Raw genomic sequence first — 20,681 nt, forward strand, 5'->3', positions numbered from 1 at the left:
ATTGTCCCAGGAAGGGGAAACTTTATTGACACCACTGGAGGCGGGCTGCACGATGTTGGGGCGTGAGCGGAAGACGGCCTAACGGTGTGCGGGACCGTAGCCCAGCTTCATGGAGACGGTTGCGAATGGTCCCCACCGATACCCCAGGAGCAACAGTGTCCCTAATTTGGTGGGAAGTGGTGGTGCGGTCCCCTACGGCACTGCATAGGATCCTACGGTCTTGGCGTGCATCCGTGCGTCGCTGCGGTCCGGTCCCAGGTCGATGGGCACGTGCACCTTCCGCCGACCACTGGCGACAACATCGATGTACTGTGGAGACCTCACGCCCCACGTGTTGAGCAATTCGGCGGTACGTCCACCCGGCCTCCCGCATGCCCACTATACGCCCTCGCTCAAAGTCCGTCAACTGCACATATGGTTCACGTCCACGCCGTCGCGGCATGCTACCAGTGTTAAAGACTGCGATGGAGCTCCGTATGCCACGGCAAACTGGCTGACACTGACGGCGGCGGTGCACAAATGCTGCGCAGCTAGCGCCATTCGATGGCCAACACCGCTGTTTCTGGTGTGTCCGCTGTGCCGTGCGTGTGATCATTGCTTGTACAGCCCTCTCGCAGTGTCCGGAGCAAGTATGGTGGGTCTGAAACACCGGTGTCAATGTGTTCTTTTTTCCATTTCCAGGAGTATATTTTTGGAGGTTTTATGAATTCACAATTTTAGGTGGTTTTTGGCCCATTAATGGCTTCAAAATCAGAATTTGGTCTAGAAGACATCACAACACAGAGTAAAAAACCAATATTTTGTCAAAAAAAAGAGTTGTGCATTTTATACCAATTTCCTCAATTTGGCATAAATTTATTTGATTCTAAATTTTTGTACACTATAATGTCCTATACATCTGAATGGGTTAACTACTTAATGCATCTTGTCACCTTCTAATAATACAATGTTTTGCTCTAGACTGTCTCATAAAGATTATATCTATTTCCATTGAACTTTTCTCCCACTTTACTTTGCACCTTTCTCAGCAGAATACTGATCAAGTCGATCTTAATGATTGGTTCCTCCATATATTTAAAAAATATATATATCATATGAATTAGACTTCATATGGTGTAGTCAATGCCTTTTCTGGGCTTATTCTGTACGACATTTACTTTTAAACAATTTCTCAAAATCTTTTACATTCTAAAATAATTTAAAGCTTCTAAATGAGTTACTATAAATAAAATTATCCCATTATCATTTCATGAGTCAAGTAAAGTACATTGTAATAATTTCAAAAAGAGTCACTGATTGTATTTCACTCCCTTCTTGAATGCACCATTTCAGAATGGCTCTGATTCAAAACCCTCCACCCACTACTGTAATGCTTCTGCTTATGTAGTAGCTGTACTTAAAGTTAATGCTGCTGCACACATCATGGACTGATATTCTTCACATACATTTCGCCTTTCTTGTTCTGCTTTTATAGCCTCAGTGGCCACTTCATTTTCTGGTCATCTTCTTCAGTAGGTTTTATTTCTGAAATGTCAAGTATCTTTTCATTTGTTCTGATCTTTTTGGCATTCCTCATTCATAAATTCCCTTTTCATTGTTTATCATTCATTTATTTCTGGTTTAAATCATATTTTTACATTTTTTCAGTTTCTTTAAATCTTATGATTTGTGTTGCAAACTGTCCAGGGTTGATTCTACCTCTTTCATATCCTACCCAATTTCTTTTATCCATTCTACTTGTTACTTCATGTTCCAAAGTTTCTCTATCATTTTTCTTCATAATCTGGTTTTTTGGTGTCCTCAAAGTACGAACAAAAGAGTAAAAGACATCCTTTTTTTCTGTCTAGTACCTGTAATGGGCTCCAGTGTGCTGTATGCCACTTCATTTGGTATTTCTCATTGTTGTCCATCTTTTTGGTATTTCTTGTTTATGCATATTTTAGCTATTCTTCTTCCTACTTCAGGATTTTGTCAATTCAGTGTTCTGGGTGACTTTGAAAAAGAGTTTCGCTTCCTTAAGTCACCTCTGGTTCAACCACCATCTTGTAATGTTTAAATTTGGCTTTGATTGATAGACATTTTTTATTTTATGTAGACTAACTTAATTTTTGAGCTGTTGTCATTTTGTTAGTTTTTTCTTGCCCTGCAGGCTTCACATACAGGTTGTATATTGCAATTTCTCCTAGGTATTTAAATGGTTTTACTATTTTTACTTTCCTGTTATTCACTGTTGTGTGCTTGATTATTAATGGATCTGCTACCATTATCTCAGTCTTTTCTAATGAGATCTGGAGTCCTATTTTTTGCAGGCCTGTTATTTAATTTCTGACATCTTGAATGTTTTTAGCTAGTAACACCAAGTCATCTGAGAATCCCATATAATTTAAGTCTGTTTGAGCTTTCTTAGTTCGAATTAATATGGTTTTAGGATTTTTCCTTGTACCATTCCCTCATCACATTCTCCAGAGAACAGTTGAAAAGTAATAGCAATAGATCATCTACTCGTCTTAACACTACATTTAACAAACATGACTTAGATGCCTCTTCTCTGAACATTAGATTAGGCATTTGTTATCATTTTATTAATTTTGGGTGGAGACAGATTCCTTACTGTCTTCATCACTGAAGATCTGTGGATACAGTCATAAGAATTCTTGCAGTCTACAAGGATTATGACTTCAGCAAATGCAAAATCCAGAATGGAATAATGACAATATTATGAAAAGGGTAGATCACTACTCACCACATAGTGAAGATGTTGAGTTGCAGATAGGTACAACAAACGACTGCTAAATAACTAAGTGTTTAACCAAAAGTCCTTTTTCTCAATTAAACAACATAAACACACATATTCCTGCAAACAAAACTCACATGCACACATGACCACTGTTCAGCTGCTGATGCCATACTGCGAGCAAGTGCACACGATGGGAGAAACAATATGGGTGGTGGGGGCAAGGAGGAGTCTTGGGTGGGGAAGGGGACGTATAGCAGGATATGAGTGGGGGATGGTAAACTGTTGCTTGTGGGAGCATACAGGCATGAGATGGAGAAAGGGCAGGGCACCTAGGTGCAGTCGGGAGGTTAGATGGAGGAAGGAGCAATCGGAAGGGTGGATGGGGGAAGAGGGGAGGAGAGATGTAAAAAGTCTGTGGGTGCATTGGTGGAATAGAAGGCTGTGTAGCACTGGACTGGAAACAGATAAGGGGATACATCAGTGAAGGACAATGACTAATGAAGGTTGAGGCCAGGAAGGTTACAGGAAATATTGCAGGGAGTGTTCCAACCTGCACAATTTAGAAAAGCTGGTGCTGGTAGGAAGGATCCACCAGGCATTAAAATGAAGAACATAGTGTTATGCAGTGCACTCACCAACTAAGTGGTCAAGCTGTTTCATAGCCACATGTAGGTAGACAGCTTGTGTCACATGACTGCTTTCACAGGTGGCCCTGCCATAGATGAGATAAGTGATGCTTGTGTCCAGACAGGAGTAAGTGGTGGTGGGAAAATGTATGGGACAGTCTTGCATCTAGGTCTATTACAAGGGTATGAGACATGAGACAAGGGGTTGGGAGCAGGGGTTATGTACAGGTGATGAGAATATTGTGTAGGTTTGGTGGACAGCGGAATATCACTGTGGGAGGGGTGGAAAGGATAGTGGGTAGGACATTTTTCATGATGAGAGGTAATCAAAACCCTGGCAGAGAATGTGATTCAGTTGTTCCAGTTCTTAATGATAGAGAGTCATGAGGGGAATGCCCCTCTGTAGTCAGACAGTGGGATTTTGGAAGGTGGTGGATGACTGGAGACATAAGGCACAGGAGATCTGCTTCTGTACAAGGTTGGGGAGGTATGAAAGGGACATCTTGGTATGGAATGGGTGGCAGCTGTCAAAGTGTAGGTACTACTGGTGGTTGGTAGGGCCGATATGGACAAAGGTACTGATGTAGCAATCTTTGAGGTGGAGTTCAACGTTGAGGAAGGTGGCTTGTCGGGTTGAGAAGGACCAGATGAAGCAAGTGGTGGAAAAGGTGTTGAGGTTCTGAACAAATTTCCATAGGACGTCCTCACCTTGGTCCAGATCATGAAGATGTCATCATCCAAATAGAACCAGGTGTGGGGTTATGGATTCTGAGGAGTTAGGAATAATTCCTCTAGATGGTCCTTGTATAGGTTGGCATAGGATGATACCATATGGGTGCCATTTGCTGTACCCCAGATTGCTTGATTGGTGATGCCTTCAAAGGAGAAGTAATTAGTATGGGTGTGATTACTGTTGGTCATCTTGATCAGGAAAGAGGTTGTAGGTCTGGAAAAGTAGTGTTCAGTAGTTAGTGATGTTAGTGTAAAGGGAGGTGGCATCAGTAGTAATGAGCAGGGCACTTTGTGATAAAGAAACAGGAACTGTGAAAATTCAGTGGAGGAAATGGTTGGTATCTTTAATGTAGGAGGGTAGGTTGCAAGTAATAGGCTGAAGGTGTTGGTCTATAAGAGCAGTGATTCTCTCGGTGGGGTACAGTAACTGATCACAATGGGACGTCCTGGGTGGATGGGTTTATGGACTTCAGGAAACATGTAGAAGTTAGGAATCCAGGGAGTGGTAGGGGTGAGGAATGAGGTAGACTCCATGAGAGGTTCTGGAATGGGCCTAGGATTAGAGGAGAAACTGGAGATCCAGCTGGATTTCTGGAATGGAATCACTGTGGCAGGGTTTGTAGGTGGACAAATCCGAAAACCAGCAGAGTCCTTCTGTCAGATAATCCTTGCAGTTCAAAACAACAGGGGTGGAGCCCTTTTCAGCAGGTAGGGTTATAAGGACATGATCAGTTTTTAGGTGGTGGATTGTGGTTCTTTCTGCGGCTGTGAGGTTAGCTTGCATGTTGAGGGACTTGGGGAACAATGGTGAGCAAGGTTTGAGGTTAAGTAATTCTGGAAAGTTAACAAGTGGTGATTTGGGGCAGTGGGATGGATCATGATTGGCTGGAGGAATGAACTGGTCAGGTAGGGTTCAACATTGGTCTTTTGTTGAGTCTGATTGGTAGGTTTGGTGGCAAAAAAGTGTTTCATTATAGGGACTGGGAGAAGGAGAGAAGGCTTTTAAGAAGTCCAGCATGACTGAATTTGGGAATGGGGCAGAAGGTAAAGCCTTCAGAAAGGACTGATACTTCTGTGGGGTTAAGTCTTTTGGGGATAAGGTTCATGACTGTGTCTTGGGTCTATTTAGTTTCTGGACTGTATGGTGGTGGGACGTAGTTTTTGCTGGTGGGCTAAATGATTAGGTTCATGAGGCAAGGGTTTGTCAGCTATGAAGGCTGTGGGGGAGATTTGGAGGCTGTTGTAGAGATGGTGGATATTGGTAGTCCAAGGCAGGAGTAGGAAGTAAATAGGTTGGAGAGTTTTTTGAGGTGGCACTGTGCATGCTCCTGTAGTTCCTGGAGGGCTAGAGTTTCAATGTGTGACATGTCATCAGGAATTTGAGATGGTGTAGCAGGAGAATTTTGTGGATGGAGAGGGCCTGATTGACATGGTTTAACAGGACAATGTTGGTGAGGGTTGAAGACAACTGGTAGTATCTGAACAGATGGAGGTTAAAGGCCTTCTTTCCTTCTCCCTGTCCTTGCAGTGAAAGCATTTTTTCACCACCAGTCCAACGAATCAGACTCAACCAAAGACCAAAGACCCTACCATAGTGACACAATTCCAGAAACCCAGCAGGTTCTCCTGTCTCCCCTCGTATCCTCAGGCCCATCTCAGAAATTCTCCCTGGAATCTATCTCTTTCCTCACTCCTACCATTCCCCAGACTCTTACCTTCTACATGCTTCCTAAAGTCCATAAACCCAACCATCCAGGATGTCCCATTGCGACTGGTTACTGTACCTCCTCTGAGAGAATCTCTCCTCTCATAGAACATCTTCAGCATATTAACCACAACCTACCTTCCTATATTGAAGATATCAATTATTTCCTCCACTGACTCTCCACAGTTCCTGCTCCTTTAACATATGGTGCCCTGCTCATCACTACTGGTGCCACCTCCCTTTACACTAAAATCCCCAATGTCCATGGTCTTGCCACTATTGAGCACTACCTTTCCCAACATCTGACTTCCAAACCTGCAAGCTCCTTCCCAAGCACCATGACCAACTATAGTCTAGCCGGCCATGGTGGCCGAGCGGTTCTAGGCGCTTCAGTCCGGAACCGCGCGACCACTACGGTCGCAGGTTCGAATCCTGCCTCGGGCATGGATGTGTGTGATGTCCTTAGGTTTAAGTACACTCCTGGAAATTGAAATAAGAACACCGTGAATTCATTGTCCCAGGAAGGGGAAACTTTATTGACACATTCCTGAGGTCAGATACATCACATGATCACACTGACAGAACCACAGGCACATAGACACAGGCAACAGAGCATGCACAATGTCGGCACTAGTACAGTGTATATCCACCTTTCGCAGCAATGCAGGCTGCTATTCTCCCATGGAGACGATCGTAGAGATGCTGGATGTAGTCCTGTGGAACGGCTTGCCATGCCATTTCCACTTGGCGCCTCAGTTGGACCAGCGTTCGTGCTGGACGTGCAGACCGCGTGAGACGACGCTTCATCCAGTCCCAAACATGCTCAATGGGGGACAGATCCGGAGATCTTGCTGGCCAGGATAGTTGACTTACACCTTCTAGAGCACGTTGGGTGGCATGGGATACATGCGGACGTGCATTGTCCTGTTGCAACAGCAAGTTCCTTTGACGGTCTAGGAATGGTAGAACGATGGGTTCGATGACGGTTTGGATGTACCGTGCACTATTCAGTGTCCCCTCGACGATCACCAGTGGTGTACGGCCAGTGTAGGAGATCGCTCCCCACACCATGATGCCAGGTGTTGGCCCTGTGTGCCTCGGTCGTATGCAGTCCTGATTGTGGCGCTCACCTGCACGGCGCCAAACACGCATACGACCATCATTGGCACCAAGGCAGAAGCGACTCTCATCGCTGAAGACGACACGTCTCCATTCGTCCCTCCATTCACGCCTGTTGCGACACCACTGGAGGCGGGCTGCATGATGTTGGGGCGTGAGCGGAAGATGGCCTAACGGTGTGCGGGACCGTAGCCCAGCTTCATGGAGACGGTTGCGAATGGTCCTCGCCGATACCCCAGGAGCAACAGTGTCCCTAATTTGCTGGGAAGTGGCGGTGCGGTCCCCTACGGCACTGCGTAGGATCCTACGGTCTTGGCGTGCATCCGTGCGTCGCTGCGGTCCGGTCCCAGGTCGACGGGCACGTGCACCTTCCGCCGACCACTGGCGACAACATCGATGTACTGTGGAGACCTCATGCCCCACGTGTTGAGCAATTCGGTGGTACGTCCACCCGGCCTCCCGCATGCCCACTATACGCCCTCGCTCAAAGTCCGTCAACTGCACATACGGTTCACGTCCACGCTGTCGCGGCATGCTACCAGTGTTAAAGACTGCGATGGAGCTCCGTATGCCACGGCAAACTGGCTGACACTGACGGCGGCGGTGCACAAATGCTGCGCAGTTAGCGCCATTCGACGGCCAACACCGCGGTTCCTGGTGTGTCCGCTGTGCCGTGCGTGTGATCATTGCTTGTACAGCCCTCTCGCAGTGTCCGGAGCAAGTATGGTGGGTCTGACACACCGGTGTCAATGTGTTCTTTTTTCCATTTCCGGGAGTGTAGTTCTAAGTCTAGGGGACTCATGACCACAGATGTTAAGTCCCATAGAGCTCAGAACCATTTGAACCATTTTTGAACTTACTTCTCCTTTGAGCTGTCTGCTTGTGTCTGTATATGTGTGGATGGATATGTGTGTGTGTGTGCAAGTGTATACCCATCCTTTATTCCCCCTAAGGTAAGTCTTTCTGCTCCAGGGATTGGAATGACTCCTTACCCTCTCCCTTAAAACCCACATCCTTTCGTCTTTCCCTCTCCTTCCCTCTTTCCTGATGAGGCAACAGTTTGTTGCGAAAGCTTGAATTTTGTGTGTATGTTTGTGTTTGTTTGTGTGTCTTTCGACCTGCCAGCGCTTTCGTTTGGTAAGTCACATCATCTTTGTTTTTTGATAAATACATAATCTTTATTGTTTCTTTTCTTTTCAAATTGCCAAACTGTCCTGCACGAATTCTTCAATTGAGTAATAATAATATTTTTCCACAAGTGTATTAAATAACAATCTTTTTAGTAGGTCAAATTCCATATTTAACAGATTTGTGTTATTTAATTTATTGTAAATTTTTAATCCCATGTACATTGGTGTTTAAGCGTAAAGTTTTAAATTATGAGCAGGAAGTTTGAAACCGTATCTGTGGTGAGTACTGTAATTGTGGCTGAACTGAAAATTGTCAAGTGAATTTTGATTTTTTATATATGAAAATAAAAATTTTGCAGATGTACAGAGAAGGAATGGTAAGTTGTTAGATGTTTCAGCTAAAATTTCTGTACTCTCTGCTGTTGTTGTGGTCTTCAGTCCTGAGACTGGTTTGATGCAGCTCTCCATGCTACTCTATCCTGTGCAAGCTTCTTCATCTCCCAGTACCTACTGCAACCTACATCCTTCTGAATCTGCTTAGTGTATTCATCTCTTGGTCTTCCTCTAATATTTTTACCCTCCACGCTGCCCTCCAATACTAAACTGGTAATCCCTTGATGCCTCAGAACATGTCCTACCAACCGATCCCTTCTTCTAGTCAAGTTGTGCCACAAACTCCTCTTGTCCCCAATTCTATTTAACACCTCCTCATTAGTTATGTGATCTACCCGTTGAATCTTCAGCATTCTTCCGTAGCACCACATTTTAAAAGCTTTTATTCTCTTCTTGTCCAAACTATTTATTGTCCATGTTTCAGTTCCATACATGGCTACACTCCATACAAATACTTTCAAAAACGACTTCCTGACACTTAAATCAATACTCGATGTTAATAAGTTTCTCTTCTTCAGAAACGCTTTCCTTGCCATTGCCAGTCTACATTTTATATCCTCTCTACTTCGACCATCATCAGCTATTTTAGTCCCCAAATAGCATAATCGGCAAACCGCAAAGTTTTTATTTCTTCTCCATGGATTTTAATACCCACTCTGAATTTTTCTTTTGTTTCCTTTACTGCTTGCTCAATATACAGATTGAATAACATTGGGGACAGGCTACAACCCTGTCTCACTCCCTTCCCAAACACTACTTCCCTTTCATGCTCCTCGACTCTTTTAACTGCCATCTGGTTTCTGTACAAATTGTAAATAGCCTTTCGCTCCCTGTATTTTACCCCTGCCACCTTTAGAATTTGAAAAAGAGTATTCCATTCAACATTGTCAAAAGCTTTCTCTAAGTCTACAAATGCTAGAAACATAGGTTTGCCTTTCCTTAATCTATCTTCTAAGATAAGTCGTAGGGTCAGTATTGCCTCACGTGTTCCAACATTTCTACAGAATCCAAACTGATCTTCCCCAAGGTTGGCTTCTACCAGTTTTTCCATTCATCTGTCAAGAATTCACATTAATATTTTGCAGCCGTGACTTATTAAACTGATAGTTCAGTAATTTTCACATCTGTGAACACCTACTTTCTTTGGGATTGGAATTATTATTTCTTCTTGAAGTATGAGGGTATTTCACCTGTCTCATACATCTTGCTCACCAGATGGTAGAGTTTTGTTAGGACTGGCTCTCCCAAGGCTGTCAGTAGTTGTCTACTCCCGGGACCTTGTTTCGACTTAGGTCTTTCAGTGCTCTATCAAACTCTTCACACAGTATCGTATATCCCATTTCATCTTCATCTACATCCTCTTCCATTTCCATAACATTGTCCTAAAGTACATCACCCTTGTATCGACCCTCTATATAATCCTTCCACCTTTCTGCTTTCCCGTCTTTGCTTGGACCTGGGTTTCCATCTGAGCTTTTGATATTCATACAAGTGTTTCTCTTTTCTCCAAAGGTCTCTTTAATTTTCCTGTAGGCAGTATCTATCTTACCCCTAGTGAAATAAGCATCTACATCCTTACATTTGTCCTCTAGCCATCCCTGCTCAGCCATTTTGCACTTCCTGTCAATCTCATTTTTGTATTCCTTTTTGCCTGATTCATTTAATGCATTTTTATATTTTCTCCTTCCATCAATTAAATTCAATATTTCTTCTTCTCTGCCCAAACTCTTTGTCTTTAAATATGTCTGCTTGTGTCTGTATATGTGTGGATGGATATGTGTGTGTGTGTGTGTGTGTGTGTGTGTGTGTGTGCGAGTGTATACCCGTCCTTTTTTCCCCCTAAGGTAAGTCTTTCCGCTCCCGGCATTGGAATGACTCCTTACCCTCTCCCTTAAAACCCACTTCCTTTCATCTTTCCCTCTCCTTCCCTCTTTCCTGATGAGGCAACAGTTTGTTGCGAAAGCTTGAATTTTGTGTGTATGTATGTGTCTGTTTGTGTTTCTATCGACCTGCCAGCGCTTTCGTATAGTAAGTCACATCATCTATGTTTTTAAATATATTTTTCCCGCGTGGAATGTTTCCCTCTATTATATGAATATTACTTCTGTTACTCAAGGATTTCTACTAGCCCATGTCTTTTTACCTACTTGATCCTCTGCTGCCTTCACTACTTCATCCCTCAAAGCTACCCATTCTTCTTCTACTGTATTTCTTTGCCCCATTCCTGTCAGTTGTTCCCTTATGCTCTCCCTGAAACTCTGTACAACCTCTGGTTTAGTTAGTTTATCCAGGTTCCATCTCCTTAAATTCCCACCTTTTTGCAGTTTCTTCAGTTTTAATCTACAGTTCATAACCAATAGATTGTGGTCAGAGTCCACATCTGCCCCTGGAAAAGTCTTACAATTTAAAACCTGGTCCCTAATCTCTGTCTTACCATTATATAAATCTATCTGATAGCTTCTAGTATCTCCAGGCTTCTTCCATGTATACAACCTTCTTTCATGATTCTTGAACCAAGTGTTAGCTATGATTAAGTTATACTCTGTGCAAAATTCTACCAGGTGGCTTCCTCTTTCATTTCTTAGCCCAAATTCATATTCACCTACTACGTTTCCTTCTCTTTCTTTTCCTACTGTCGAATTCCGATTACCCATGACTATTAAATTTTCATCTCCCTTCATTATCTGAATAATTTATTTTATCTCATCATACATTTCATCAATTTCTTTGTCATCTGCAGAGCTAGTTGACATATAAACTTGTACTACTGTAGTAGGCGTGGGCTTCATGTCTATCTTGGCTACAATAATGCGTTCACTATGCTGTTTGTAGTAGCTTACCCACACTCCTGTTTTTTTATTCATTATTAAACCTACTCCTGCATTACCCCTATTTGAGTGTGTATTTATAACCCTGTTTTCACCTGACCAAAAGTCTTGTTCCTCCTGCCACTGAACTTTGCTAATTCCCACTATATCTAACTTTAACCTACCCATTCCATTTTTAAATTTTCTAACCTACCTGTCCTCTTGAGTAGTCCCCACCTGGAGATCTGAATGGCGGACTAGTTTACCTTAATAATATTTTACCCAAGAGAACACCACCATCATTTAACCACACAGTAAAGTTACATGTCATCAGGAAAAATTATGGCTGTAGTTTCCCCTTGCTTTCAGTCATTCGCAGAACCAGCACAGCAAGGCCGTTTTGGTTAGTGTTACAAGTCCAGATCAGTCAATCATTCAGACTGTTGCCCCTGCAACTATTGAATAGGCTGCTGCCCCTCTTCAGGAACCACACATTCGTCTGGCCTCTCTCGTCTGGTTGCACCTACGGTACGGCTATCTGTATTGCTGAGGCACACAAGCCTTCCCACCAATGGCAAGTTCCAAGGTTCATGCTATGGGCCATATTATTATTTTAATGTGCTAATATTGGAGGGTCATATGTTTGTAGTTGTCTGACTATACATTTTGTAGTAATCCCTTGAGTTGGTTTTCTCACTGTTTGTTTCCATCATTAGAGGTGTATCTTTTTGATATTTGCATTTAACCTTTCTTATCATTTTTGTGGTTATCTTCCTTTGTTCTATGAGTTCCAAGTGTGATTCTTCTGTTTTATGACTCTACCGTAAACAGGCTTGGTGTCTAACTACCACTATTTTACCACACTCATCATTCCACCATTGGTGTTTTTCCCTTGGATTTATTGGAGCTACCTGTTCATCCATTTGTTTCAACTGGAGAACTAATCCCTGTAAATCATCTGTCATTTTTGTATTCTTTGTTCTTCATACTCCTACTAACTTATCAGTTTATCAGGATTGTAGGTTATCTTCTTTTTAGAGGGGGATTTTTTCTTTGTCAATCGGATGAATTGAATTTTTATTTTTATCTTGTATTCATCTGATCCAGTACCTGTCTCTCTCATAACATTCACATTGTAGATTTCCCTGTGGTAATTTTTATCTGTGCAGACATCATGCAGTTGCCATTCTCCTCCAGTCCAATCTGGGCTATACTCCTCCATTGCATTCTGGATGTTTCCAAGTTTTGAGTTAATTTGGTCTTCTCTAGAAGTACACTGAGTTTGAGATCATGTTATGGTTTTTGCAGAATTCCACCAGTCTAGTGCACTCCTGTTTGATCTTCTTTGTGCTGGCCATTTCCCTATTACATCTCTTTTCTCTTTCTAACTGGACATTGAAATCTCTAATTAAAACTTTGATGCAATTTTCATTTGTTTGTTGCAGTCTGAACTCCCAAAATTCATCCACAACTTCTCTGTGTTCTTTCTTATAACTAGTATATTTATCATTCATTGGGGAATGCATATTTATTATTGTGTATATTGTATTTGCAGCTTTTATAGTTAGTGTAGCTAGCCTGGAGATTGTGATTTAAATTTTATAATACATTCAGTTATTTTGAGAATGGCTATAAATCCTGTCCTGAATTGTTGACAATGCTTTATTACCCTTTGTCCTCCTATTCCTCTTTATTAAACATCATTTAATTTTTTGTTACAATATACTTACAAACCTTCTGTTGTGTTCTGAAGCTCTGAACCACTGTTTGCAGTTCTTGTAAAATATCACAAGTATTAGAGAATATCTGCTTTAAACCAGTTAACTCTTGATTAGGATTGCCCCACTCTTTTCCAGTTTTACAGACTAGAATTTATTTCATTCCATTTCTGATTCACTCTGTTTATTTTATTCAACTACACATTTAGGCATCCAGTCTTTTATTATTATTTTCTGTTTCCCTGCATAATTTGGGCTTAGAATTTTTTTTAAAAAAAGCATATCTACAGTTGCTGTGTTAACTGGTGTGACAAGTCTGCTACATAGCCACCAACTGTATTTACCCATATACACAAATATTTAGTGAAGAAGCCTCCAGAATGGAAAAAAAGAAAAATATATTGTAGATGACAGATTCATGACTAGGATTGAGGTTATATTGTTACTGTCACTCATTTATTCATTCATGTTCCTTAATACACTGACTGCTACAAGGCCGCCAGTGGACACAGCACAGGTTCATGCCTGATGCCATATGCTCACCAGTTGCCACTCATTCTAATCTATTTAGTATAGTGTATCTTTTGATGGTGTGTAGAATTGCAAAAAACAAAGTTCACAACATAGAACAAGACATTGCACCTGATTTACTGTACACAACAATCCACTCAGTCAAGAGCTAGAAATTAATATACAGTACTGCACTATACACTGTACTAAACATAGTGCAGTGTGTGGCAGTCAGCGGGCATATGACATCAGACATGAACCTCTGCTGTGTCCACTAGCGGCCACAGAACAGTCAATGTGTTAAATCTCATCATGAAGAAGGTCCTTCAGGGACGTGATATGAATTAGTTATTTATACTATAACAGACAGAAGCAGTCACTGCAGGCAACTAGTACTAATCTACTCACACTGATGATTATGTGTATTACTTCTAGACCACTTTATGAATGTGTCTGTACATACACAAAAAAGCCACTGTACCTGCTCTTACATTACTCATCTGCTTTATTTTTTACCTACTACTCAGTATTAAGCATTGACATAATTTGCTGATTTCAGAGGTCACTATGAGCTTTCTTTATATTAGAAAAACAGTTCTCAGCGGGACTCATCAGCAGAAGCAGCATTTCCTGAAGATGGCGAACAGTTGGATCGCCGAAATATCGAGTCAAGTTGATTTTAGGATCCGGCAGCAAACCCGAAAAGACTTTCAAGACTTATTACGCCGGGAAAGCCTACGTAGTCACTTTAAAAAATCCTACTTAATATGGACTTTAGTGTTAATTGGAATTTACATCCCCATGTCCAAACTTAGTCAGGTATCAGTCAGCAACCTGTACCAGACATTTAATCTAGAATATAAAACCTAATCAGGATACAATTTATTAAAAGCAAAGTCAGATTGTGCCACAATACAGAACTGCATAATACTGTAATAACTATCTGCCAGGCAAAGCAATGACCAATATTTTGAAGAGCAAAGAAGGCAGAACTGAGCTTTTTCATTAACTTACTCACTTGCTGGTGCTATCTCGTCTTATTACCTATCTGGATACCTAAGAATTCCCCATTGAGCTTCATCCATTGTGTGCCCATTAATGTCGACTTCTAGTACCTGTAAGATTTTTTTATTTTTATGAAACTGCATCATACGAGTCTTTTTAAGAGTAAGGATTGCACTGTTTGCTGGGAACCAGTTTTAAATCTGTTTCACTATTCTATTGGCTCTGTCTAGTATGCATGTGCTGAGCCCCTTTATGAGTACACACATGTTCTTCACAGTTTTCAAGAATTATCCAGTGCTCCTGATAAATATATAGCAGTACCCACCAGTACCTTGGACACAAAAGAATCAGAACTGCAGATTTTGAGATGTGATATGACAGAACTTCATTTTTTTACTAGTACAAATGTTGTATTCACACTTTTAAAATCTTCAGAAAAGCATTAAAACAATGTTTTAAGAAGTCTAATACACGAGGTCTGTCCAAAAAGTTCCAGAACATTTGTTATTTCCTGTTAATGGTGTGTTTGAGCAAACTGCAGTTGACATCCCTGCACATGCCTGTGTTTAATGTGTAACTGCCAGAAGTTTCACTGTTTTATGTCTGTTAGTTATAGTTCAGTGCTGCATTGAGTAGAACATTGTGTCGCACACTCTGCGAATTTCAAGAACTCAAGAATATCTTTACAGAGACACACCAAATGATGCAGAAGCCTATAATGATGAGCGCTTAAGCCATACTCAATGCTATGAATGGTTCACACTGTTTAAAAATCACCAGACAGAAGTTAAAGATGACCCTTGTTCAGAACATCCTTCAACATCTACTGATGACACTCATGTCAGGAATCTCAATGAAGCTGTGGGTGGCAATCGAAGACTGACTGTCTGAGAGATTGCAGAAGAATACAACATTTCACTTGGATATGTAATGAAATCCTGACATAGCACCTTGGAATGCATCTTGTTGCTACTAAATTCGTCCCAGGGCTCATGAGTCAAGACCAGAAAGATCTTTGCCCCACAATCTGTGAAGAGCTTTTGGATCACATAAATGAGAACAACATGTTTCTTAAGAGAATCATAACTGGTGAAGAGATGTGGGTCTACAGTTATGATGTTGAGACAAAGATTCAGTCTTCACAATGGGTTGGGGAAGTTTCTCCAAAAACCAAAAAAGTTCATCAGGTCAGATCAAATGTCAAACCATGGTGATAGTTTTCTTTGACTCTGAATGATTATTTCATCATGAATTCATGCCACATGGACAAATGTTAATTGCTGGTACTATAAGGGCATGTTGTGACACACGTCAGAGAATGTGAGAAGGAAATGGCCTGAAATGTGGCAAGACAATTAATGGTTCTTGCATCACGATAATGCACCCACACATTCATCCCTGTTGATGTGTGACTATTGCACAAGAAATGAAATCACTGTGCTGTCTCACTCTCTGTACTCTCCAGACCTGGCCCTAGCAGATCTTTTTATTTCCAAAAATGAAAACCCCATTCAAATGTTGAAGATTTGCTACAATAATGAGATAAAAGAATATTCACAGTGTTTCACGTGATCCAGCAAGAGGCATACGGAGACTGCTTCTGGAAGTGGAAACGTCATTGGGAGCAGTGTTTCAATTGTGGAGGAGAGTATTTGATAGAGACCATGCATAATAAGTAAAATGCAACCATAGAAAAATTTTGTGAATAAAGTTCCAGAATTTTTTAACAGACATCATATAGTGGGTCAAACACCAAACCTCGCAGGAAATATTTAATGTTGTCCTATTCCAATCTTAATTGGTTCCTGCAGAGTTGTAGTGTGTTAATGTGATATGTTATTTAATGCCTCCTCCAACTTTATTAATCTATATTCAGATCTTAATGGTCTGAAGTTATATACTGTAAATAAAAACCATCATTTTCAGTCACTCCTGCTGCCACTGATACATAGCCTTGTTTGTCAGCAGCAGTATTATAGTAGGCTACATAGTGTGACGTTACACTGTGATATGGCAGTAACTGTGTAAGACTCCTTGGCTGTTGGATCCATAAATTTGTTGCTCTGGATTTTGACATTACCAGGAACCTTCTTCCTCAGATGATGTGGTCAGAGGAGAGTGCCCTGGTTGCGCTGCACTGGTACCTCTGCTGGGCTCATGCATTATGCAAGTTGAAGTATAGTGAGAGAAGCAGGACATAATTCAAATATGTCTCTCATTTCTTACAGCGTACTTAAGATCTCATACAAATCTGCATCATAGACATGATACTTGTTCAGTGATTGGATTTGAGACCTTAGACCAATAAATCACAAAGTCCTACTAAGAGGCTAAATCATCATGGCATTAAAGTAACCACTTAGCAGGATAGCCATATCTTAATAAATTGGGTTGACATTCACAAAAGATAGCACAACAAGAAATGGAAACATTAAATATGTGATCTGGTAAGGTTTGGTACTTGTCCCACTAATATTCTTGATCTATATAAATTATTTAACACAGACATCAGGGAACACTTTAAAAATTGTGATGTCAGCTGCTGTTGATGCAAGTATACTGATAAAGGATCCAAGCATAACCATAATAGTCAAATCCAAGACAATATAAGAAGCTTACAACTGGTTCACAGGAAACAGGTAGCTTAGGGTGAAATTTCAGAAAACTCTAATGGTAGAGCAGCTACTAGCTGAGAGTAACTATCAGACCCTTAGTGAATGTACAATGACCAAGACAACAACATTTAGGAAAAAGATGAAGCAGTAGGCATACCATCACACATGCAAGTAGTTTTCTCTTGATAGTGTTAGAGCTTGTCATCACATCAGACTGTGTCAGTCAATATAATTATGGATATGTCTGGCAAGATTGTTACACACAGCACAGAGTGTTACATCTGCTGGCATCAGGTCATGTGGGAAAAGAGGACACTGCCAGGGACCATCTCGACCTCACTTGTCTCAGCTCACTGACATGTACCACAAGCCCTCCGGTGGACTAGCAATATTTGGCTATTTTATTGAGAATGATTTGGACTTTTTTTATTCCCTGCCATTGATATTTCGCTTGCACAGGGTCTATTTCCCTAATGCAGTGCTTTCTTCTTTTGACCACATGTTGTGCCTTAAGTGAGCAAACTGACAGGGTCTGCATGCAGCAAAGAAGTGGTTCATATTCGAGGTCCTACCAGTCAGACTATAATACTGCACAATCGTTTCAGTTCTTCAGTAAATCTCCAGAGTACTTTATCAGCCAAGGCACCCATTTCCAGAAGTCCGTTTCCATTTAGTTCAAAAGTTTGGACCTACAATATTCTGTGAGTTATTTATACTTACTTGATATTCAACAAAATCTATCTTATTGAGGAAGCAGACTTATAACAGGGGATACATTTGAAGAAGCTTACACAAAGGAAAATCTGACTAAATCCATCAGACCAAACAACATTCATCATACATGACTCCAGAGAGTATTGCACCAAAATCGATAAGCTGTGCTCAAAATACTTATAGCGCATTATGTATGGATTGGCAGTGCAAACTATTCTGAGGTCTGCCAGGGGCGGATTCGTTGATGCCTCGTTAAATACCAGAGCACTATGCTACGGTGGATAGTTCTGTTCAGTGCACTGAGTCATGCACAGTCTCCAGTTAACGCCGAGTCTAGAAGCTGCATTGTTCGTTCATTGTCTCTGAGGCTTAGGCTCCATAGGCATCATAGGCCAGCTCAGGACTCTACATAGGCAACACTTAGAGGCACAGTAACAGGACTTTAATATTTTAGAGGACTTGTAATAATTTCAAATGTCTAATTGTGTTGGACATTTCACATGAAGAAGTATTTAAGTTGATTTTGTTCTTCATATTTAATAAATATCATTTTTATACTGATTGTTGGGAATCTTTCTGATTGAAGATAATCTACACCATCCTCCTGCATTCCCATCAAAATGGCACAGTAGGCAATTTCTGTTTGATACATCATTTTCTCTACAGTGACCAGCAGATAGCAGAAAAAACAAAGTGTAGTGCTTGTTTGTAATAATTTACTGTGCATGAGGGCAAATTTCTGTTTCAGAAAGGCAGAAAGCACAACTTAATTTAACAGTATTTCCTATTTATCATATATAGAGCATTTTGAAATGAATGTACGGGTTCTAAGGCTTTGTAGCATTTATTACATTCAACTTACAATTATAAACAATACATCAAATGAAAGAGAAGCTCAAACAGTTATTCTTACAAGTTTTCAATGTGACCACCATTCATCTCACAGAGAGTTGATATGGGAGCTCTTCCCAGACCTTCAACAGTGCTCCTGGTATAATTGGTGCAACAACGCTGTTTCTTACGTCGGGTGGATCAACCAGTAGTGGACCACATATACACAACGTCCTTTACAAATCCCCAAAGGTGAAAATCACATTGAGTCAGATCATGTGTGAAGGTAGAGATCATGCAAAACAAATTCTGTCCTTCAGCCTCTTGCGGCCAATCCGGCGTTAAGATGCAACGTCATTTAATCAATCACATGCTGTTATACCAGTGAGGTGGTGCATCATCCTGCTGCCAAATAAAGTTCTGTAGTTCAGCTTCTTTCAGTTAAGGAAAGCACCACAGTTTTAGCATATCAAGACAAGACCCATTACTCGCAGTTGCTTCACTGAAAAAGAAAGGCTCATAAATTTTCCGCAGCGATACGGCACAGAAAAATTCAGCTTAGGGTAGTCTCTTTTCAATTGTACTATCTTGCAGGGATTTGTTGATCCCCAGATGTGCACATTATGTCTGTTCACATTTCCATTTAGGTGAAATGTCAATTCATAACTGAAGACAACACAATCCAGAAAATCTTCATAGTCATGCAGCAACGTTTCGTTTGCAAAGTTGGCATGTAAATCGAACTCTGTAGGCTTTAGATGTTGTAACAACTCCAAATGATTGCAATAAGCTTCTCTTTAAAAGTCTCTACACAGATGTCACTGGAAATGCTAATTCACGACTAGCTATTCGAACTGATTTCTTGGGGCTGCGCGTGAAAGGGTCTCACTGGTTCAGCACATTCCTCTCTCACTCTTGGGTCATTCCATTCTCTTCACTTTTCATCACCCCATCGTCAGGCCACAAGTGGCCCATCGGGACCATCCGACCACTGTGTCATCCTCATCTGAGGATGCAGATAGGAGGGGCGTGTGGTCAGCACACCGCTCTCCTGGTCATTACAATGGTTTTCTTTGACCGAAGCCACTACTATTCGGTCACGTAGCTCCTCAATTGGCATCACGAGGCTGAGTGCACCCCGAAAAATGGCAACAGTGCGTGACGGTTTGGATGGTCACCCATCCAAGTGCCGGCCATCCCCGACAGCGCTTAACTTCGGTGATCTGACGGGAACCAGTATATCCACTGCGGCAAGGATGTTGCCTTTCCTTTTCATACAGCTACACAAACAAAACTGTTTGAGTTGCTGTTTCATTTGGTGTACTATTTATAATTGTAAGTTAAATGTAATAAATCTGAAAAAGCCTTATAACCCATATATTCATTTTGAAACACTCTGTAAATCTGTAGGTTTCATTATTTACCATTTTAACACCTAACAATAATGTGAATTTATGTGAATTATTTTTGTCTGTCACAACAGATGATGCAACTTATGGCTGCTCTTCGAACATTGGTGCTTTGACAAGAGGGACAAACCAATAAAATCGATGTGCCACCTTTTCATAGTTGACGAGAAGGTAGAGATGAAAAAATCTACCTTCAACAACTACTGCAGCACTTTATGGCCTACAATATCAAAGGTGAGGATCATCGATCATTTTTTCTAAGCTGAGTTAGTGAGAAGACCTTCAGTCTCCTTGCTAAACTTTTTCCTGAGTCTGACCCAGGCAAGTGCACTTACGAGCACATTATTACATCTCTGACAGGTTACTATGACAGCAAAATTTGCTAGCCGCAGTGGCCGAGCGGTTCTAGGTGCTTCAGTCCGGAACCGCGCGACTGCTATGGTCGCAGGTTCGAATCCTGCCTCGGGCATGGATGTGTGTGATGTCCTTAGGTTAGTTAAGTTTAAGTAGTTCTAAGTTCTATGGGACTGATGACCTCAGATGTTAAGTCCCATAGTGCTCAGAGCCATTTGAACCATTTTTGAACAGCAAAATTCACGTCGTTGACACTCAGCTCAAATTCTTTCACTG

The 20,681-nt window shown here is 41.3% G+C and overlaps 1 protein-coding gene across 1 annotated transcript in view; it reads left to right on the plus strand.

Moving 5' to 3' along the window:
- LOC126412182 (uncharacterized) overlaps window positions 1-20,681 on the plus strand; it is a 29,831-nt gene that overhangs the window by 4,934 nt on the left and 4,216 nt on the right. The window contains exon 2 of the mRNA XM_050081663.1: window positions 20,126-20,285. Within this exon, the coding sequence (XP_049937620.1) occupies window positions 20,267-20,285 (19 nt within the window). The 5' untranslated portion in view covers window positions 20,126-20,266. The remainder of the gene's footprint in view (window positions 1-20,125; window positions 20,286-20,681) is intronic.

The sequence above is a fragment of the Schistocerca serialis genome, chromosome 7 (assembly GCF_023864345.2).
Source record: "Schistocerca serialis cubense isolate TAMUIC-IGC-003099 chromosome 7, iqSchSeri2.2, whole genome shotgun sequence".
Taxonomy (NCBI): domain Eukaryota; kingdom Metazoa; phylum Arthropoda; class Insecta; order Orthoptera; family Acrididae; genus Schistocerca; species Schistocerca serialis.